Source organism: Hyperolius riggenbachi, chromosome 2 (genome assembly GCF_040937935.1).
Source record: "Hyperolius riggenbachi isolate aHypRig1 chromosome 2, aHypRig1.pri, whole genome shotgun sequence".
In the NCBI taxonomy this organism is placed as follows: domain Eukaryota; kingdom Metazoa; phylum Chordata; class Amphibia; order Anura; family Hyperoliidae; genus Hyperolius; species Hyperolius riggenbachi.
The window spans coordinates 536,693,303-536,716,455 of NC_090647.1; the positions used below are offsets into that span (position 1 = coordinate 536,693,303).

At 45.6% G+C, this 23,153-nt stretch overlaps 1 protein-coding gene and 1 long non-coding RNA gene across 4 annotated transcripts in view; one reads left to right on the forward strand and one right to left on the reverse strand.

The window, feature by feature from the left end:
• The window catches only part of LOC137545067 (uncharacterized), a 48,492-nt gene extending 39,451 nt beyond the window's left edge, over positions 1-9,041 (forward strand). The window contains exon 3 of the long non-coding RNA XR_011025987.1: positions 8,877-9,041. This is a non-coding gene — a long non-coding RNA (uncharacterized lncRNA). The remainder of the gene's footprint in view (positions 1-8,876) is intronic.
• ADGRG7 (adhesion G protein-coupled receptor G7) overlaps positions 1-23,153 on the reverse strand; it is a 92,528-nt gene that overhangs the window by 60,002 nt on the left and 9,373 nt on the right. For 2 of the 3 annotated variants that reach the window (XM_068266173.1, XM_068266174.1), the window contains exons 2-3: positions 2,752-2,868; positions 513-626 (exon numbers count right to left, since the gene is read on the reverse strand). In XM_068266173.1, the coding sequence (XP_068122274.1) occupies positions 513-558 (46 nt within the window). In that variant the 5' untranslated portion in view covers positions 559-626; positions 2,752-2,868. Of the gene's footprint in view, positions 1-512; positions 627-2,751; positions 2,869-8,868; positions 8,998-23,153 lie in introns of those variants that run through there. The other variant, XM_068266172.1, reaches the window with a different exon arrangement.

Consider the following 23,153-nt stretch of genomic DNA (forward strand, 5'->3'; position numbering starts at 1 on the left):
ACACAAACTACTCCAACTCAACAAGAAACTTAACAAATTTGGAGATGACAGAATCAAATCCTTACTGCTTAACCTCCTTGGTGGTATCCACGAGTCAGGTTTGGGGTGGAAAAAGCAGTCAGGAGTGGTAACCCTGAGCGTGAGAGCATAGCAGGCAGCGGTCATTTTAACTCACCTCCCCCAGGATCCAGACGCCGGCAACCATTCTCCTTCCGGTCCTCGGGGGCTTTGCATCCCTCGGGTGAGATCGCCGTTTGTCCTCATGATGACAGACAGCAATTTCACTACAAGCTTACAGCACCACCCGGAGGACGGAGGGAGAACTGCAGCGCTGGATCCCAGGGAGGTGAGTAATGTGCAGGGCTGCTGCAGGCTCTATAACAGCATGTTTTTTCCTGGTTTTAGGGTCTAAAAAGCCTGCAAAAAAATTGCACGTCTTTTAGACCCTAAAATCCATAAATAATTATACCATCATGGGGGTTAATATTGGGAAGAAAATCTGTAATACTTGCCATTTACAGTGCCTTCTTCACATGTTTCCACTGAATAGCCATACATGCCAGCAAGGATGATGTCAAACGTAAAGCATGGAGTGTTGTTAGTACAGGTGTAATTGCAAAAGTTCTCTGCAAGAAAAAGGCACATGAAATAAGTATCGGTATATTAAGTATCTGCTGCATTTTCAACCATATTGCTTAGGTCCTCTGTCCTTCAACTTTAATTGTAATTAACCACTTAACCTCCCTGGCGGTCTATTAAGATCGCCAGGGTGGCTGCGGGAGGGTTTTTTTTTAATTAAAAAAAAACTGTTTCATGCAGCCAACTGAAAGTTGGCTGCATGAAAGCCCACTAGAGGGCGCTCCGGAGGCGTTCTTCCGATCGCCTCCGGCGACCAGAATAAACAAGGAAGGCCGCAATGAGCAGCCTTCCTTGTTTTGCTTACATCGTCGCCATAGCGACGAGCAGAGTGACGTCATGGACGTCAGCCGACGTCCTGACGTCAGCCACCTCCGATCCAGCCCTTAGCGCTGGCCGGAACTTTTGTTCCGGCTGCGCAGGGCTCGGGCAGCTGGGGGGATCCTCTTTCACCGCTGCTCGCGGCGGATCGCCGCAGAGCAGCGGCGATCAGGCAGCACACGCGGCTGGCAAAGTGCCGGCTGCGTGTGCTGCTTTTTATTTCGCTCAAATCGGCCCAGCAGGGCCTGAGCGGCGACCTCCGGCGGTGATGGACGTGTATAGTCGTCCATACCGCTGAGGAGGTTAAGGACCATGGGCTTAAACCGTCCTAAAGACCAGGCCACTTTTTGCTAATTAGGCCACTGCAGCTTTAAGTCCTTGCTGCAGGGCCATACAACTCAGCACACAAGTGACCCCCCCCCCTGTTCTGCCCACCAACAGAGCTCTCGGTTGGTGGGTTCTCATGCCTGCTGGGTTTGTTTATATTTTTTATCAATATTTAACTCTTTTTTTTATTTTTTATTCTCCCTCCCCTCATCAGCGAATTACAGCGAACGGCTGTGATAGACGTTAGCCTATCACACGGATCGCTTTAGTGCCTCCCAGGGGGACAACCGTGTCACATGACTGTCCCTAGTACAGCGCTGTCTTAGATCACAGCGCTGTACAGTGTCATTATACAGCGGTTTCGTCATCTAACAGTCTCCTAGCTCCGCTCCGTCATCCAAGCAGAGATGCGTGTGCATCGGCGCGCGATCTCCTGCAAACCACACCCCCAGGACTGCATGCCGATCAGCCTTAGGTGGTCCTGGGTCTGCCGCTGCCTCCACGCCACTTGGCGTGGAGCGGTCTTTTAGTGGTTAAAGTAAACCTGAGACGGGAGAACAAGTTCTATTTTACTTACCTGGGGTTTTTTCCATCCCCCCATAGCCTTACAGGTCCCTCTGTTTCCTCCCAGTCCCCTCCATTGTGCCGATGTGTCCCTCCAAGAAATCACCATTAGCAGGCTATTGCACATGTGCACTCCTGGCATCCGGGCCGTGCATGTGAAGTAGCCTGCGACTTGTCCAGTCGGTGAGCGTTCGTAGGGGCACAACAACACAACAGATTGGACTGGCAGGAAATTGAGGGACCTCTAAGGCTATAGGGGGCAGAAAGAAGCCCCAGGTAAGTAAAATATAACTTTTTCTCTCGTCTCAGGTACACTTTAACCACTGGACCAGAGACTGCCACCTTACCAGTGAATTGCCGCACGGACCCGCCACTCTCGCCGGTCACCCATCGCCACAGGACCCTCGCTCTGCCGTCGCTATGACGGCAGAGCTCTGTTAGCTGTCCAGGTGCAGATTCCACTGGCTGCTGACCCTGTCATCAATGTGACCCAATGGGATTGGCACACAGAGGTCATGGGGTCAGGAGCCAATAAAATCGGCTCCTGACCGGCTCACAGAGCTCTGCCGTCACAGCGGCAACAAAGCGAGGTGTCTGCGGCGAAGTAAAGATCGGCGGGAGCTGCGGTCCTTGCGAGCGTGGTTATTGAAATCTACGCCCTGGCAGGAATAAGCAGCCATGAACAGGGCATAGATTTCAATTACCATCATCAGGAAGCAGTTAAAACATAAATTCCAGTTATGGGACAAGACTTTTCTGTTGGGGCACAGGAGATAAATACTGATTGCTACAACAACAACAAAACATTTGTAAAGCACTTTTATCCCATAGGACCCAAAGTGCAAGGAAACAGAGACACCTGATTGGCCGTACTGAACTGCATGCCCCGCCTCTTGTACCTACCTATTGTGCAGAGCTCCCCTCTGTAGTAATCTGTACACACGCACCGATTGCCGACACAGATCCCTCCATTTTGACAGTTCAGAGGACATGGGGGTGGAGGGGTCACAGGACCTGGTTCTGAGGAAATATAAAGGAGTTTCTTAATATATTTATTTTTATTTCTTTATTTTCAATCTTGTGGTCCGTGAAAATATAGCATAAGCATGAGTAAAAGAATTCAAAGAAAAAAAAAAGTCAAAGCCTGGTGCACACCAAAAACCGCTAGGCGCTAGCAGATCCGCAAAATGCTAGCAGATTTTGAAACGCTTTTTCTTCTTTTTCTGTAGCGTTTCAGCTAGCATTTTGCGGTTTTGTGTAGCGGTTTTGGTGTAGTACATTTCATATATTGTTACAGTAAAGCTGTTACTGAACAGCTTCTGTAACAAAAACGCCTGGCAAACCGCTCTGAACAGGCTTTTTTCAGAGCGGTTTGCGTTTTTCCTATACTTAACATTGAGGCAGAAACGCATCCGCAATCCAAAAAATGCCTCACCCCGGGAGTATGCTTTTCTGCAAAACGCCTCCCGCTTTGGTGTGAACCACCCTATTGAGATACATTGACCAAGCGGATCCGCAGCCGCAAGCGGATCGCAAAACGCAGCCGAACCGTCTGGTGTGCACTAGGCCTTAAAGGACAATTGAAGTGAGAGGTATATGGAGGCTGCCATATTTATTTCCTTTTTAAGCAATACCAGTTGCCTGGCAATCCTGCTGATCCTCTGCCTCTAATACTATTAGCGATAGACCCTGAACAAGCATGCAGCAGATCAGGTGTTTCTGACATTATTGTCAGATCTGACAAGATTAGCTGCATGCTTGTTTCTAGTGTTATCCAGACACTACTGCAGCCAAATAGATCCGCTGGGCTGCCAGGCAACTAGTATTGTTTAGGCTCCTTTCACAGTGGGATGTTACAGGCGCACGTTAGTGCAGCCTGTAACGCACCCCACCGCACAGCAATGAAAAATCAATGGGCTGTTCACAGTGCCCACGTTGCGTTACACAGTAGCCCTGCACGTTCTTTTAAAGTGCAGCATACTGTGCGTTCTAGCGGCTTAAGCCGCGTTAGACTGTTTGCACATGCTCAGTATGGGTGTTTTTTTTTATTTTGTGGGCGGAGAGGAGGCGGGGAGAGGCCGCTACGTAGCCAGGCACATGGCTACTTATTATTCACTGCACTTGCAGTGTTTACTTCCAGGAGCGGCCGCTGATTGGCTGGCGGAGCTCTCCGCATCACGTGGTCTCCGCAGCGCATCCGACAGAGCAGGCGCACCAGGAGCTGCTTGTAACGCGGCTCTTGGTAGCGTCCTGCTCCAACACCACCAGGCGTTGCGTTAGGGGCACGTTATGCGCCCTATAACGTCCCCTAAACGCAACGTCTTGGTGAGAAAGCAGCCTTAATAGGAAATAAATATGGCAGCCTCCCTATCCCTCTCACTTCAGTTGTCTGAATACTAACCTCACAAGGCAGGAACATGGATCCCAGCATTCTCAGATCCATCTTTCTGCCGGCTACTTATACAAGTGACGCGAACAAGAATTCAAGCGATCACAGTTCTTTGTGCATGAGTAGAAATAAATGTGTTAGGCTCTGTTATTAGGTCCACTGCGTCACATTTTTGAGGGAATGGACAGTGGACTAGAAAAGGTTTGGTTGAAATTGGCAATTGTTTTCTTTATAGGTCGGTTCATACATGTCCATTTGCTCCATTCAAGGCAATGGAAAAACCTCAACAATGGACGGCGTTACCTATCATATGCACCTTTACTAATGCTTCATACACACTTGAGATAACTATCGTTTGCAAGGAACGATAGTTACCAGACGAACGATATTGGAAAGATTGGTATGCAACGATGGGATGCAGCGATCATCATACACATTTTAACGATAGTTCTCGCAGAAAAGAACGATCAGAAGGAAATGTTGCGTACATATTTATATAAAATAAAACAAAAAACACTGACATGGAGTTACAATAGATACAAAAATATGATTGTTAACTTGCAAACAAAGTTGAATTGAAATGAGCAATGTAACAATCTTTACGGCCGCGCTACAAAGGAAGTACTGAAGCTGGGCAGAATCCAACGCAGGCGCATTGGCCCTTGTAACTCGGCCGATGTCTGTACACACTATAGTTTTGTAACGATTGTCGGTAGATATGATCCGTCAGGTTGGATATTTCCATCTTCCCGATGTCTTTCCTTTGTCGTTCGTGTTAATGATAATTGGGTAAAGTTCTTTCCCCGATTGTCGGCGGAACGATCGTTAATGAGCTGTTTCAAATGACCATAGTCGCCAGTGTGTACGCAGCATAAGGATCAATCGAATTCCACCTTGGCAAGATTCAATTGGACTATTTTAAGGCTGCATCAATTTGCATAATCCTGCATCAACTTAGAATTATTTACATGATCGTATTGACCATCACTACACGCCATCTTTGAAACAGGAAGTGAGGGGAAATTTCAGTAACTAGATGCTAGAAAAAAAAAATTGACTGTCTATCTAAAGCTAAACAAGTAGCAGTGGAGTATTGTACCATGTTAGCCATCAGTAAAAGAAAGACATTTTGAATCAGGATGTCTACTTAGTAGAAAAGAAGTAAGCTTTCGGCTATGAAGCCTTCCTCAGACTTGATTCCTGTATACTGACATCATTTAGAACACACAGCTTATATACAATGGACCAGGGGCGTAACTAGACTTAAAGGGTCACTTAAGTCTATAAAAAAAAAAAATGAGTTCCTGGCCACAATAGCACCCTCTATACTACTATTGCGGTCAGGAACGGGAAGAATGATGCTACGTACACACATGCGACAACGATCGTTCGTTGTTAACGACGAACGATCTTTTAATTGACGAAAGTAAAGTTAGTTGTAAAAGTGTGTAACGATCACATCGTTAGAACGAACGTTACACCACGTAAAAGCACTTAATGCGCCTGCGCATAAAATTGTAAAGTTCCCTGGAGAAAAAGTGAAATGCGCATGTCCAGCCTGGTACGAACGATCGTTTCCAACGATGTACTACTTTTGCAAACGATCGTCGTTGGTTAAAATCCGCCGAGACAGAACTTTCTTTTGTAGCGATTTGGCTCGTTCGTCGTTAGACTTAATAGTCGGTGGTTCGTTTTTTGTAACGATCGTCGTTGGTAAAGATCGGGGAACGATCGTTACAAACGACTATAGTCGCATGTGTGTACGCACCTTGACTCGCGTTCCCAGGCCTGTCGCCAAAAACGGAAGTAGCTGCCGGCGGGGCCAGGAGGATCCGAGCGAGACTGCGTGGGCACCGGACAGCTGCAGGGGCCTGGTGGAAGCCCCAGGTGAGTAAAACTCATTTTTGTGATAGCCTTAAGTGTCCCTTTTAATAGGGCCCCCTGCAAAAAATGATAGCATGGGGCCCCCTTGGTCCCCGAACCCCATGCGGGTCACGAGATCGGGAGCCGGCAAATGGCAGCAGAGAGGGTTTTGCTATGAAGCAGCATCTAGAAGCAGGAACAATTTACAGATGCTCCTGCACACGTTTTTTGTCAGCAAACAGGTAGAGTTTTTTGCTAATTGGCAGTGAAAATTGAGGAGAGGGAGGAGGAAGGGCCCTCAAAGCCTCTGGGGCCCCCCTGCAATGGCAGGGGTCGCAGGGGTTATTGTTACACCCATGCACTGGACATTCGGAGGAGGTACATCTTTCTGAACATATAAATAAATGTCATTGGATGCCTTAATTACACCATCAGGAGGGGCTCACAGGGATGCTAGCTAATTTATGACAAATAGATAAGACCAGTTGTTCACTTAAACATCACATACCATAGACACAGTGTGATAGTAACTTGGACAGAGTACATACAATGTTTCTTATAGGCTAAAAAGAATTATGACATTTAAAACCCATTTTACCAGCGCAAGAATTAACCTCCCTGGCGATACAATACAATAATACAATAGCACTAGCTACATGATAGCCGCTGTGCAGCAGCATCCCCCCACCCCTTCAGTTCGCCTCCGGCGATCAGAGCAAACAGGAAATCCTGTTCAGAACGGGATTTCCTGCTTGGCTTTCCCCGTCGCCGTGGCTACGATCAGGATGACGTCATCCACGTCATGGCGTCTGGGAGAGTCCCGATCCACCCCCTAGTGCAGCCTGTCGGTGATTGGCCAGGCTGCGCATGGGGTCTTGAGGGGGGGGGCCCTCTAACGCAGCGGGTAGCGCCGAATCGGTGTGGAGCGGCGGCGATCGGCTTGTACACACAGCTAGCAAAGTGCTAGCTGCGTGTAACAAAGCAAAAAGTGTGGAAATCGGCCCACCAGGGGCTGAGAAATCAGCTCCGGATTATCGCCCAGGAGGTTAAAAAGAATAGTGGCATTTAAAATCCATTGCATCTTTACAAGGGCCCATATGCAATTAGCTTTTTCTCCTGAGTTTTCTCATTGGTGATATTTTCGTAATATGTCAATAAAATGCCTTTGAAACTGTCAGCAAGCAAGGAAACAAGCAAAAAAAATGTGATAGTACTTTTCTTTTCCAACTACTTTTTGGTACTTTTTAAGTTACAAGGTGCTGACAAGTTATTTTAAATAGAAGATGAAACATTATCACCTAGGACAGTGATCTGCAAACTTGGCTCTCCAGCTGTTAAAGAACAACAAGTCCCACAATGCATTGCGGGAGTCTGACAGCCACATGATTCATAAAGGCAAATGCATTGTGGGACTTGTAGTTCCTTAAAGGGAACCAGAGACGAAGCACCCTTGTGTATTTTACCATGTATATCAGTAAGAACATTAGAGAAAACACTTACCCTGCTCTCTGTGTCATCCTCACTGCTAAAAGTGTCTGTTATCAGCAGTCACAAGAATCCCAGACTGAGCAATTAAATCTGGCTTTGCTGGGAATGATTATTGCTGAGTCATTATAGCAGAGCCACAAGGGGGCAGGCTTGGGCTTGAAATAACACCACAGAAGACAGACTCAGCTATAATCTTTCCATAGCAAAGCTAGACTGAGTGCTCAGTCGGGGATTCTTATCAGAGGTGATAACAGTCAGATTACACAGAGAACAATGAAACAAAGAGCAGATTAGGTGTTTACTGTCATGTCCCCACTGATTTATAAAGGTAAAATACAAGAGGGTGCTTCATCTCTGGTTCTCTTTAACAGCTGGAGAGCCAAGTTTGCAGATCACTGTCCTAGGAGATTTTATATGGACATATGTGTCCACCTTACTATAATATACCTTCACACGATCTAGTGCAAAATTGTCATGTGTCTGGCACCTAACTTGTACATTACGAACCACTTTGATGTTGACAATGTTCATGATTTTAAGTACCTGGCGTCCATTGGTATATTGTATTTCTTTTATTTTTGTCTCTGTCTCTTTAGTGTATCTCCAAATTGATTGCCTGATGAAGCGGGCATTTGACCCGTGAAACGCGTTGTTTGCCTGGAGATCTCATAATAAATTATATTGTTTATATATAACGACTCATTGGCTGGTCATTATATACCTGAGGGTGGTAACCACCAAACCCCCCTCCTTTTAAACTGTTTTTAGTAATTTTACTCTAATTTGGCGCCTCTGTTATCACACATCCTTCATAGAACAAAAAGTTAATTGCATATGGGCCAAGATGGGGACCAGGAGAGGAACAGGAAGGCTCATTAGGACACAGAGCCTTCCCCCTTCGTTAGGCGAGTATCTGTTTTTTTATTTTTTTATTTTAAAAACGCTTCAGTTTTGCTTTATAGGGAACCCAAAGTGAGAGGGATATGGAGGCTGCCTTATGTATTTCCTTTTTAACAATACCAGTTGCCTGGCAGTCCTGCTGATCCTCTGCCTCTAATCATTTTAGCCATAAACCCTGAACAAGCATGCAGCAGATCAGGTACTCTTGCTGACTGGATTAGCCATGTGCTTGTTCCAGGGTTTTGACTCAGACACTACTTGCATCGTTTACAAGGAAATATATATGGCAGCTTCCATATCCCTCTCACCTCGGGTTCCCTTTAAACATCTGAGCATAGGCATTGCATGAGAGATCAGTAATAACACTGTAGATGTCATACCTTTATAGAATTCCTGTATAAGGCACCAGGTTACGGCTGTGACACCGGCTGCGATGATCAAGCAGGCAAGGATCTTAATGAGAATCTTCAGGTATGGGTGAGCCAACATGCTGAAGCAACGAATCCAGCACAAACAATCCCACACATTCACTCATTCCGCCTCGCATCCGCATATAGCAGAGCTAATGATTAAACCAGCAGCTTTTCTTATCTGCCATGAATGTGGTGACTATTAATTACCGTACATCATTCTAACAAAAAAAAAAAAAAAACCTTACAAAGACTAAAAGGACTCAGTGCCGATGCTTGTGGTTGTAGAGAGAGGGCGATAGAGAGGCGGAGGCTGAATGGTCAAGACAGATGCAAATACAAGAGAATCAGCAAGGCATCCAGAGCTGCCAATCAGATGAAAGATGAGTGATCATCCCCTTAAAGGACAACTGAAGCGAGAGGGATATGGAGGCTGCCATATTTATTTTATCTTTAGCCACTTCATCTACCCCGAGACGAGTAACTATTTCCCTGCAAATTGCCATATCTCTGTGCAGGGATGTAGCTACTACGTCCCGCCACGCGTTCCCACTGCTTCCTCCCCCCAGCTCGTTACTGCCGCTTGTTACCGCAGATCGGTAGCCGCTAGATCAATGAATGGGAAAACAGTTCTCATTCATTGATCTAATGATCTAAGTCCCCGTGTGAATGACCGCAGCCGTCTATTAGACGTCTCCGCCATTCACAAAGACCGTCCACGCATCACTTCCTCTATGCGTGATAATACTATACATGAGAAAGTGAGCGACGAGGACATCTTGTGGCCAAAAAGTAAAATTACATCTACTTTTTTCCCCTCTATAAAAGGGCGTTTTTACCTTATTTTTACATGTAAAATTAAGCCCTGACCTCCCACACTTCCCATTAGCTACCAACATTTTTTTTATAAAATTTACAAATAAAAAAAAAAAATACAGAAATAGTTACCTTAGGGACTGAACTTTTTTTTTTAATTTATAAGTAAAGAGGGTATATTACTGTTACTTTATAAATTATGGGCTTGTAATTAGGGATGGATGCAAAACTGAAAAAAATGCACCTTTAGTTCCAAATAAAATATTAGCGCCATACATTGTACTAGGGAAAAATTTCAAATGTTGCAATAACCAGGACAAATGGGCAAATAAAATGTGTGGGGTTTAATAATGGTAGCATGTATTAATTTAAAACTATAAATGGCCAAAAACTGAAAAATAATAATTTTTTTCCATTTTTTCTTATTGTTCCTGTTAAAACGCAGTTAGAATGAAATAATTATTAGCAAAACGTACCCCCTCCCCCCCAAAAAAAAGCCTAGTTGGTGGCGAAAAAAACAAGATATAGATTGCTTAGTTGTGATAAGTAGTAATAAAGTTATAGGCGACTGAATGGAAGGAGCACTGACAGGTGAAAATTGCTCTGTTTTTTTTCAAAAGCGCCAGGCTAGTGGCACGCAGATTTTCGCTAGCCCGGTATTTACCTTCAGGCTGCCACTCGCCGCAGCTCTCCCGTCTCCTGTATAGTGGGTTTCCCGCCTGTGTCTCTCCTCGTCTCTGTAAGTTATCGTCTTACAGAGGCAGAGAGGGAAGGGACGCAGGCGGGGAGCTGCGCTATACAGGAGGCGGGGTAGCGCCGGTGAGTGGCAGCCTGAAGGTAAATAGCAGGCTAGCGACGATCTGTGTGTCGCTAGCCTGGCGCTTTTTATAAGGGGGACAGCAGAGCGCGGAGGGGGACTGGAGGCAGAAAATAAGGACACAGAGGCTGGTCACAGTACACACAATATGCCTCTGTGTCTTAATAGGATTTCACAAACCCACCTCGGGTTCTCTTTAAGCCTGGTACACACTTTCAATTACAATTGGCCAATTACTGACCAAGTAGACCACCTCCATGTAGTATGTTGCTTTACCTACACAAACTGATAGTATTAAATAACTGTCATACTACATGAAGGTGGTAAACTTGGTCAGTGATTAGCCAATTATAGTTGAAAGTGTGTACCAGGCTTATCACCTGACCAAACTGATCACATGCTCCTCCACGAGTTCTCCTAAACATGACCCTCACTGGATGCAGTGTGTTAGGAAAAAACAGAGTGAATGAAAATACAACACATAGGGTATCATTCATAAACAGGCTGTCGGTAGTGCGGGAAAACACCGTTCTTCTCCGCAACCGGTAATTAAGACTTCTGGGTGGGCATTCATAAAGAAGTCTGCCTGTTGCGGAAGAAGTGCGGAGGTTTTCTGGAGGAAGCTGGCGGCAGCGTGGCGGAAGACATGCGGAAACTTAAAAGCTGCCCGATTCCCTCCCTGCGCTGCTCTGTCTGATGCTGCTTGGGAGGTCCCTCCCATTCATTTATATGTATTCCGCCCGCCTATCGCTACTGTCGAGCAAGCGGTATTTTCCTTCCGGATACCGCTTGCTCTAATCTTTATGAATGGATGTGTTTGTTACTTTTTCTAGATTAATCTAGAAAAACTCCGCACAAGGCGGAAATGTATCGCTCTGTCACCTTTTCATGCGGAAAGAGCCTTTATGAATGGGGCTTATGCTGAGTGGTCGGGAAAGTCACCGGTGTTAAGCATTTCCGCATGCGGAAATGCTTTATGAATGATACCCATACTGTATGTCTGACTCTGGGTGCGCACATAGCAGAAACGCTAGCATGGCGTAAAACGCTGTGTGTTATGCAGCAATGTTAGTCAATAGGAGGCCGAAAAAAAATGCAGAGACCCCGATTTACAGTATGCGTCTTGAAAACGCTGGTTTTGTTGCATAATATGCAGGAACTCTGCCAAAACAGACATAATGAAAATCAATGGGAGCGCAACGGTATGCGTTTTTCATGCGTTTTCAATGCATTTTTATATATACGCTTTTTCTTAAAAAAAATCTTTTTTGCTGTATTTTCGCTTATCTTCCAAGTAATTTGCATAAATGGAAATATAAAAAACGTATGGAAAACGCATATGCAATTGCACGCAAAAAAGCACGAAAAAACGCATCGCAAACGCACCAAAAACTCAGTAAAAACGCTACATAAAAGCACACAAAATGAACATAAACCATTACATAAAACGCAGCCTTTCACGCTACGTCATATGTGAACCCAGCCTGAGTGCTCCTTTGAAATCTTGGTACTTATCCGTTAGACCAGGGGTCCCCAAACGTTTTGGGTCGAGGGCCGGTCAACATACTTCAAACTCCTGGGGGGCCGGAGTATACATAAAATGATGAAGAAGTGTTTGTGGGCCAGACAGTGAAGCAGACCCAGGTGACAACCTGCAGTCCAATGGGACAGCAGTGTCACCTGATGTGGAATTTGATTGGAAACCAGCAAATTACTGCTTTCTGGCTTCCATGTGGATGGGTGGTGCCAGCACTGCTATTCTATATGCGGACCAACAATATTTAAGATGTAGCTGACCGCATCTATAAGTTACACATTTTGAGTGGTGGGGGCTGGTAAAAAAGCCTCAGGGGGCCACATTCGGCCCGCGGGCCTCAGTTTGAGGACCTCTGCGTTAGACGGTCGCATCCTCTAGGTGGCTACAAAACTCCACCAGAGTTAAATCTTTCCCTACTATCCATGGCGGCCTGGAGGGGGAATAGTAATTAGCGCCACCTGCCGGATGCGCCCGGCTAACGGATAAGTACCGAAATCTTTATGCATGCATTTTAAAAACGCATAATAACATGTATAATGTGTATGAGCCCCATATAGATTTTTCTTCAGCTTGTAAGGATTGGAGTATAAAGTACAATATTGCCTTCTTAAAGCGGACCTGAACTCAGAACTTCCTCTCTGCTCTAAAAGATGAGCAACAGCATAATAACCTGTAGAAAAAAACATTTCTACATTTCTGTGTTACAGCTGATACGAATCCTACAATCTGCAGTGTGTATACTTCCTGCTTTCATGGAAGCAGACATAAGGTTAACATCCATTGTCACAGCTGAGAGATCAAATTACAACTTGTGATTAGTCCTAAAGCAAAAGGCAATGAATTGCATGTTAAGCCCAGTGCACACCAAAAACCTCTAGCAGATCAGCAAAACGCTAGAGGTTTTTGAAGCAGATTTCAGAGCGATTCTTGGCATGTTTAGAGAGGTTTTCTAAACATGCCTAGCGGTTTTTGGAGCGTTTTTGTGTATCAGATTTCCTATATTGTTACAGTAAAGCTGTTACTGAACAGCTTCTGTAACAAAAACGCCTGGAAAACCGCTCTGATCTAACGTTTTTCAGAGCAGTTTTCCACTTTCCTATACTTTAACATTGAGGCAGAAACGCCTCAGAAATCTAAAAAATGCTGCAGCCCCCGAGTTTGCGTTTGTGGAAAAAACGAGCCGCTCTGGTGTGCACCATCCCATTCACTATCATTAGCCAAGCGGTTTTCTCCCTGCAAGCCTTTTAAAAAACGCTCCAGAACCGCCCCAGCCCTTATTGCATGACATGTCCAATCCATAGGGCAATACTATAATGCATCAGTTTAGGATGCAGGGCTACGAAAATATTTTGTTTATAGACTTGTAGGCCAACCCCCCATCAAGATGCCACGATTTGATCCCTCCTGCATATATTTTCTTCATTTGGACATCATTAACCTTTTCTGGACTGCTGTAGGTAAATCCTGCGCCGCACTTGTGGCTCTCTAAAGGCCCATACACACAAATCCGACGTGTGTATGGGCCTTAAGGCCACATACAGACATCAGACCATAGTCTTTGGAAAATGAAAGATCACAGACCAATCTTACCACCCTTCATGTAGTATGACATTCATCTGCAGATCAGATCCACCAGGATGGATTTTCAGATCTGCGGATCTGCAGATGAATGTCAGTTAAATCATGTGTGTATGATGATCTGCAGATCTCATAGACTATCATTGCAATTTGCAGGAATGGATTTTTGGCAGGAACAGATCTTTTGCAGATACTGATCTTTTGTGTCTGTACAGCATCTGTGTGTGCAGCATCTTGCAAAGATTTTTTCCTGATGTGGCGTTCAGCTCCATAGAAAAGACTGTGTAGGTATGGCTCTCATACTACATGGAAGGGGGTAAAATTGGTCTGTGATCTTTCATTTTCCAAAGACTATAGTCTGATGTGTGTATGAGCCTTAGGATTTACACCGCCTCCCGGTTGCTGGGGAGATTAAGCTGTCCTATGACAGTTGACATCTTCCCTCAGTGATCAGGAGCCATTGCGAATGGCTCCTAATCACTTGATCACTATGATCGCAAGTGTATCGTAGTGATCACTATAGGCAGCGGCGGCTGTAGTAGGAGGGGAAGAAGAGGATCCACTCACCTTCTTGACTTTTTCCCGGCATTCGGCGCTCACCTCCACTCTGGCCGGCATCCCCACTCGCTCTGCGTTAAGTGTTGGGTCATCAAGCTGCGACCTGGGAACTTAGCAGCAGTACGAGCGGGGATGCCAGCTAGAGCAGAGGGGGCTACAGCTGCTCATCGCTGGAGCCTGGGAGGTGAGTAACGACTGCTAGCAATACGGGGGACACCTGGCTGCAAGAGGGACACCATGCCCAGCTAGCTATACTATGGATCTGGCTGCCTGACCTCCCCCCCCCCCCCCAAATGTAACGTGGCCTGGTCCTTAAAGGGAACCAGAGACGCCGGAATCGTAAAAAGAAAAAAAGATTTTATACATACCTGGGGCTTCTTCCAGCCCCATAAGCCAGCATTGCTCCCACGCCGCCATCCTCCGCTTCCTGGATCGCCGGTACCGGGTCCCGTCACTTCCGGCGGACGCGGCCAAATGTCCGCATGAGCGGGGGCTCCCTCCATACCCTTACGCGTGCGGATGCGCAGTATGCAGCTGCACGCGTACGGGTATGCCGGGAGCCCCTGTGATGCGGACAATTCTCCGCGTGCTGCCGCCGACTGGCCGAAACTACAGGACCCGGTACCGCCGGATACAGGAAGCGGAGGAGGGCGGCGTGGGAGCGATCCGTGCGTATGGGGCTGGAGGAAGCCCCAGGTATGTATAAAATCTTCTTTCTGGGGCCTCTGGTTCCCTTTAAGGGGAGATAGGCAGCCGGTCCCCAAAGGGTTAAAGGAAACCGGAGACGAGTTAAAATAAAAGTTTTATACATACCTGGGGCTTCCTCCAGCCCCATCTGCTTGGATCGCTCCCACACTGCCATCCTCAGCCTTCTCCAGCTACCATACCAGGTCCCGTAACTTCAACTAGTCTGAGCATGTGCAGTGCACTTCCTCCATCTGTCTCTGGAAGAGAATAGTACTGTGCCTGTGGAGAGAGACGGAGAGAGTGTAATGCGCTTGCTCAGACTGGCCGCAGTTATGGGACCCGGTACCGGAGCTGGAGAAGGCTGAGGACGGTGGCGTGGGAGTGATCCATGTAGATGGGGCTGGAGCAAGACCCAGGTATGTATAAAACTTGATAGGCCTCTTTTCCAAGGACTGTTGATATGCCTCTCAAACTCTCACAACTGCTCACTGCTGCCTGGTAACTGCTTGTTGCTGCCTAGTATCTGCTCACTGCTGCTTGGTAACTGCTTGCTGAGCACACAGTTCAACAGTCCGTGGAAAAGAGGCCTAAGTTAACTCGTGTCTGGTACACTTTAGGCCTCTTTTCCACAGACTTGATGTGTGTGCTCAGCAAGCAGTTACCAGGCAGCAGTGAGCAGATACTAGGCAGCAACAAGCAGTTACCAGGCAGCAGTGAGCAGTTGTGAGAATTTGAGAGGCATTTCACTGCCCATGAACAGTCCATGGAAAACAGGGCTCAGTTGAATGACTGTACAATTAGGTGTTGTGGAAACAGAAACACGGAGGGCTCTATTCATAAAACCTTCCCGCAAGTTTTCCGCTCAAAACAGCGGATTTTCCCGTCCATTTAGCAAAGTGGGCATTCAAAAAAGCTGTTCCCGCATGAAAATCTACAATCCCCCAGCAGAGCGAGAAATTTCCGCCTTCTCCAGTGTTTTTCTAGATTTATCTAGAAAAAAGTAACAAAATGGCCATTCATAAAGATTAGAGGAAGCGGTATGTGGACGGGAAATACCGCTTCCTCTGATTTTGCGGATTACATACAAGTGAATGGGACAGACCTCCCAGAGAGAGCAGTGCACGGAGGGACTCTGCCGGCTGAAGTGTTTCCGCATGCCTTCCGACAGCTTACCGCCAGCTTTCAGCGGGAGATCTCCGCTCTTGCATCGCAGCTTTCAAGATTTCTTTGAATGACCACCCAGAAGTGTAAAATACCGCTGCGGTATTTTCCCTCCAGGAGTTTTCTCGCAACAACTTTTTTATGAATAGAGCCCAGTGACCGCAGTCATGTTGTATGGGATCACCAGAATTTTGTTTACTAGATCAAAAAGGAAGCAGGTTAATGCAGCATTGTGGGTTGGCATTAGGGATGGTCAATGAAATGCAAATCATTTTGAGTTGATGCAAGGTTATGCAAATTTTGTGTGCAAATTTAGGCAGCTTGAAAATGGACCAATCGAATTTTACCACAGCAGGATTTGATTGGTTCATTTGCATACATTTGCATACTAAATTTGCATTAATGCTGAATCATCTCGATATTATTTGCATCTCATTGATAGGGATGATCAAACGGTAAAAAAAAAAATATTCCAAGTTGATGCAAGTGTGTGTAAATTTGTATGCAAATATATGCAGCGTGAAAATGGACCAATCAATTCAAACCTGGATTTAGGACTCTTTTCCACGGACTGTTGATAGGCAGCGAAATGCCTCTCAAACTCACACAACTGCTCACTGCTGCCTGGTAACTGCTTCTTCCTGCATGATAACTGCTTACTTCTTCCTGGTAACTGCTTATTGCTGCATGATAACTGCTTGCTTCTGCCTGGTAACTGCTCGCTGAGCACACAGCTCAACGGTTCGTGGAAAGGAGGCCTAAATTGATTGCTTCATTTTTGAACTGCATACATTTGCATAATTTCTGAAGAATTTGCATCTCATTGATCTTCCCTACTCATTGACCATCCCTTATTGGCATGCCAAAGGATATATTTTTTGTGTGCGTACACAGGCGCGAGATGGCCCATGCCTGTGTAGAAGCAGCACAGAGCCGTGCATGCGTGGCTTTTTTCTCTGCGCAGGACCACCTCTGTGCTACATCAGTGTGCTTGCAATCATGGATAGAAGAGTGGTGGCTCAGCAAGGATGGGAGAAGCCTCTCTGGTGGATCTAACATTTTTCATTCGAATTCACATTCGCATGAAATCAATGGAAAAGCACACCGGCATTGCCATGGTTAAATTCGCATACATCGTCATCCATGCGAATTTTCATGCGAATTCGCATGCACACGCATGCGAAATTTGCATCCGCATGCAAATTTTGCCGCAGCGATTTCGCAACGCAATAGTGGAAATGAGCCCTCAAAGATAAAACACAGCAAAACGGACATTCTCGTGGTGAGTATTGCCTCAACAGTACACCCTTGTGCTTACACACACTGCGTGAGGGAAGAAAACTGTCACCATAGAACATAGATGTGCAGAGCTCCAGTAACTGGACAATATTACACACTTAGTCCAGATACTGGAGCTCTGGACATCCATGGAGATAAATCATTCAGGTATAATTTTTGTGTGACAGCGCTGCCATGTCTCCCGCTGTACAAATGTAACGTTATATTCAGCACAGATTTATTTATATGCAAAAGTGAAAGAAGCTATCCGGTGAGCAGGGGCAAAAAGGGTGTGTGTGATCTCCCCTGTTCTATGGTGACAGTTTCTTCTGTCACACACTGTGTGTAAGAACAAGGGTGTACTGTTGAGGCAATGCTCACCATGAGCATGTCTGTTCTCCTGTATTTTATCTTTAAAGGTCTGTATAATCTGGATTGATCGTGTATGGACTACTGGCACGTCTATTTTCTGTTTTTCAATTTCACTGGGACTTGTCTCTGAGTTTAGTCAGCAGCCCTAATAGGAAGTAGAGGACTGAGCACAACATCACGGTGAAACAGGCAACTGACATTGGCCTCAATTCACTAAGCTTATCTACTGTCTTTAATAATGTTTCTAGAGTTATCGCCATGGTGACGAGGCATGTAGTATTCAGGAAACATTTTACCTCAGGCAAACCTAAAGTTGAATTGAGGCCATGGCATTTTAAAAAGCGTTCAGAAGTGCTCTAGGTATGCACCAGCCCTATGACAACCCCAGATGAAGTGCCCCCCCCGTCGCCCTGCAAGGGATAGTTACTGTATTTTTTGGACTATAAGACTCACTTTTTCTCCCCCAAAAGTGGGGAAAAAAGTCACTGCGTCTTATAGTCCAAATGCAGGGAGTTCCTGACTTATGAATGCCTGCCAATACAAACCTCCAACCCGCTGCAATGTCAGGGACTCCCTGTACTGTCCATACAGAGGACACAGGGGGACAACCGGAGGATGCAGGGGGACACAAAGGGGCATAGAGGAGGACATAAGGGGGACACAAATGGTCATAGAAGAGGACACAGGGAGAGGAGGACACAAGAGGTACAAATGGGGCATAATCCACAAGATGCCCCTTCACCATGGTTGCACCAGGTTTAGTATATATTTTTCCCCTAGTTTTGTCCTCTAAACTTAGGTGCGTCTTATAGTCCGAAAAATACAGTACATCTGAAACTGGAAAGCCGGGAGCACAGTAGGCAGTGCAGCAAACCATGCATTTTCTGTGCTGTGCGTTTTTGAATTTTTTGATGCATTTTCATTTGTGTTTTTCAATATTTTCTCTATCATTGGAGTAACATACAGTATCATATTTTTAAACAAAAAGTTATTGAAAATAATGTAAAACGTAATGTGTCTTCATTGGGCTCTATTCTCAAAGAGCCAAAAGTTCCGCAAAATTTTACCGCTATATTCCCGCCAGCGGTAAACTCCGCATTTTTTCCACATTCACTAATATTTTCTGCATGTTTTCCGCATGCGGGAAAAAAGATGCAGAAACAGCTATTAGTCATGCAGGAATCATGCGGTAAAAAGGTCGCATGAAAAAGTGTTTAAAAAAAAAAATTAAATTCCAGCAAGCACAGCCCTTAAGCCTCCAGACTTCATTAAAGTCAATGAGATGCGGAATATATCACCTACTACTTGTAGGTGATAAAAAAAATCGGTAATTAACGACGAAATGATGCGCCTGAACATTTTTGAGAATTGATTTATTGCGGAAAATACCGACTTTTGCGGAAATTTTTCCGCATGAATCCCGCACTTTTTCCGCACTATTTCCGCAATCGGAAAAAACATGCGGAACACTTTGAGAATGTCAACTTGACGGTATTTTGGTCGCAAACTTCCCGCATGTACTTTACCGCATGCGGGAAGTCTTTGAGAATAGAGCACAATGAGATACATTACGTGCGTTTTTCAAAATTATGTAGCTAGCTGTGCATTTTGAAAAACGCATGCTGTAAAACGCACATATATGTTGCATTCAGCCCATAAACTTGCATTAGCAACAAAAACGTTGCATGTTACGCAAGGCTAGCATTTCTGCCTAGTGGGTTCCCAGCCAAGAACACCTTGAACGCTGAATATGAATAATCAACTTCTCTGACTGTGGACATTTCTGAACCTTAACCACATTTTATTGCTGGGAGTATCAGTAGCGGTTATCAGTAGCAGCAGTTACCTCAGAACAAGACCGCAGCTTTATATTGCTAATTTTCTGCAAAACAGAATCATGCACTGAAAATACGATATTAGCTTAGGCTACTTTCACTGACACTTTGCACTGTGTTGCAACAGACAATATAATCGCATAGCAAATGTGATGTGATTTATATTGTAATGGTTCGTTTAAATCAGAAGTTTTGGCTAACGCAATGTGTCACAGAATAGCCGTGAGAAACGCAGGTGAATCTAGAGAATTCAGTTGCTTTCCTGATCGCTCCCTGTCGGATCTGTGCAGTCGTGCAAGCGATCAGAAAACGACACTTTTGTGTTTTAATCCAGAGACCTGTTCCCCTGTGAGCAAAGCATTCCCCTCAGGAATGTTGCACGTGGCTGGATTCCCTGCAGGGACCAGCTCCTTTTCCCCCACAGCCATATGGCCCCATGAAAAGAGAAAGGAAACTGGCTCTCCAGGGGGCCATGACAAAGCAGCCAGAACGGCACCGACCAGGCAGATAGGAAAACCTGGGGGATAGGGTTTCTTACCTATTAAATGGAGACCGTATATCGCACAGCTATAAAATTCATATAGTCTTGTTCGGTAAAATCTGGCCATCGTGCTGATATGAAATTCATTGTGATGGCCCGGTCAGTTAAGGAGTTATGGACCCCTCGGTAACCATACGCCCTAACACCCGCATCCAAGGTATCATATTAATCGGGAGGTGCTGGGGATCGAGAATATGTAATTATTTGTGTGCCGGCCGCGTAGGTCGGTCTAGAGAAATGTCAGGATTATGTGGCTTGTGGAAGCCCCTGCCCAGATGTGATTACCATAGTTCGGCCCGGGGGCCGACTCTGGAAGCCCGCCTCTGAAAGCAGCACCATTAAAAGTACATGAGCTGCCCGGGCTATTCATTCCTCCATTTTCCATCTTCATGAACACACGGCCACCATGAGGAACAAGTGGTGGCCATCTTGCCGGAGCTGAAACAAAGGGCACATGGCTAGTGGCAATCTTGTCTGAATTGAAACAAAGGACATCCTCCATTTTGTTTGGATTTTAAAACTTGCTGAACTTTGAATTTATCTCTGGAACAAAGAACTTTGCAGAACTTGAAACCATTTTGCTTGGACTTTATGATTCTTCCCACAAAAGGACATATTTCCACAAACCCTAAGTATTTTCTCCCTTTTTATTTCATACTGGCTATTACTGTTTTAATAATTGTTGATTTTAATAATTGTCTGTATATATTAATTATTTATATTGCGTGAAAAAAAGACTATCAAAGTCATTCACTGTTCCGCTACCCTGCTTTTCAGCACGCACAGAACTGAACCAGACCTCAGAAGAGACACCTCTGTTTGTTTGTTGTTGGCTAGACAGAATACAGCGTGTTTTAACCGTTTTTATTCGCAGGATCAGTCAGGCAGTCGGGTCCACGGGCCCCTACCCGTGGTGGTGGCAGTTATACCCTGGAATCGTGTGTAAGTTGTAATCACCCATATCTCACAGGCTCCCTTCTGGTTTGTCTGCGGCCAATTCCCCAACGGTTCCTGCGCATTGACTGCGACCAGAGTTCGCATGATCCGTGCGCTGGCACCGTTTGGAAGGCAATTTGCGGTCTGACCACTAGGGCTCCTGTAACACAATGCCTCAGTCTAATCAAAATTTTGATCAGTTTTTGTTGCAAATAGATTGAAATTACGAACCATGCTACTCGCTACGTCTAAGATAACTGGCAGGGTTCAGAGTGCTTGAATTTGCCGCTAAAAATGACATGTATGGCCTGATTTGCCAATTGCTGACCTATTTTACCACCTCCCATGTAATATGACAGCTTACCTTCACCATCGGCTTTATTCACAATCATTTTCTGCATGCGGAAAACCACTTGCGGTAAATTTTTCCCATATGTGTAAAATTGTACACATTGTTTACCGAATGCGTAAAAAGTGCGCTAAAACTTCACAAATAATTCGGAAAAATGTCAGCAAAAGTCGGTAGTTCCCGCAAAAAATTAAATTCACAAAGAAAAAGGGGCTGATTATTTCTAACTACCGATTTTTATATCACCTAATAGTACTATATTTTGCTTCTCATTGACTGAAATGGAGTCTGGAGCCTTTAGCGCTGTTTGCTGGACTTTAATTATTTTTTTTTGCCATTTTTTTTTTTTTATGCCACTTTTTCCGCATGATTTGTGCATGTTTACTACCTGATTACGCATGTTTTCCCAATTTTTTTACGCATTGTTTCCGCATGTGGAACATTTTTAGTGAATGTGGAAAATATGCAGAAATTATCACTGGCGGTAATATAGCGGTAAAAATCCCTTACCGCATGTGTGATTGTGAATAGAGCCCAATCTGTTCATAGTATTCAATATCGTGCGGACACACAATGGGCTCTGTTCATAAAACGTTACCGCAAGTTTTCCGCTCAAAACAGCGGTCTTTCCCGACCATTTAGCAAAGTGGGCATTCATAAAAGCTGTTCCCGCATGAAAATCTACAATCTCCCAGCAGAGCGAGAAATTTCCGCCTTCTGCAGTGTTTTTCTAGATTTATCTAGAAAAAAAGTAACAAAATGGCCATTCATAAAGTTTAGAGGAAGCGGTATGTGGACGGGAAATACCGCTTCCTCTGATTTTGCGGATTACATACACATACCTCCCAACATTTTAAACTAAGAAACCGGGACACTGGCCACACCCCTAACCACACCCCCAAGACACGCCTACCATCGGTTTTAATATTTTTTTTTATTAATATTTATGCCCTTATTCTTTTTTTTTTTAAATTAAATATACCCTCATACACCCTGCCCGTGGGTGGGGAGGAGGGTAAGGGTGCCCGTGGGTGGGGAGGAGGGTGAGGATGGGTGGCAAAAAATGATCGAGGCGCCAGCCGCGCGTGGTATGCGGGATGCGGCCATATCATTACTACCTCCCTCCCTTGAGATCTGCCCCCGTGTCCCCGTTAGCAGAGTGCGCAGCGAGCGGAGCGGGCTGTCATCTTACCTCCGTCCATGCACGCATACCGATGTCTTTCTCCAGCTTCCTGCTTCCTGTGACATCACAGGAAGCAGAGTGAAGCCGGACATCGGTATGCGTGCATGGACGCAGGTAATGACAGCCCGCTCCGCTCGCTGCGCACTCTGCTAACGGGGACACAGGGGGGGCAGATCTCAAGGGAAGGAGGGAGGGAGGTAGTAATGCTATGGCCGGCATCCCGCATATCACTTAGGCGCGGCTGGCGCCTCGATCATTTTTTTTTTTTACTGCTGCCCACTGCTGCCGGGACTTGGGGGGCTCATACCGTGACAGCGGGAGAGCCCCCCCCAAATCGTGACAGTCCCGACGAGATCGGGACGGTTGGGCCCTCTGCATACAAGTGAATGGGACAGACCTCCCAGAGAGAGCAGTGCACGGAGGGACTCTGCCGGCTGAAGTGTTTCCGCATGCCTTCCGACAGCTTACCGCCAGCCATTAGCGGGAGATCTCCGCACTTGCATCGCAGCTGGCAAGATTTTTTTGAATGACCACCCAGAAGTCTAAAATACCGCTGCGGTATTTTCCCTCCAGGAGTTTTTTCGCCACAAATGTTTTATGAATAGAG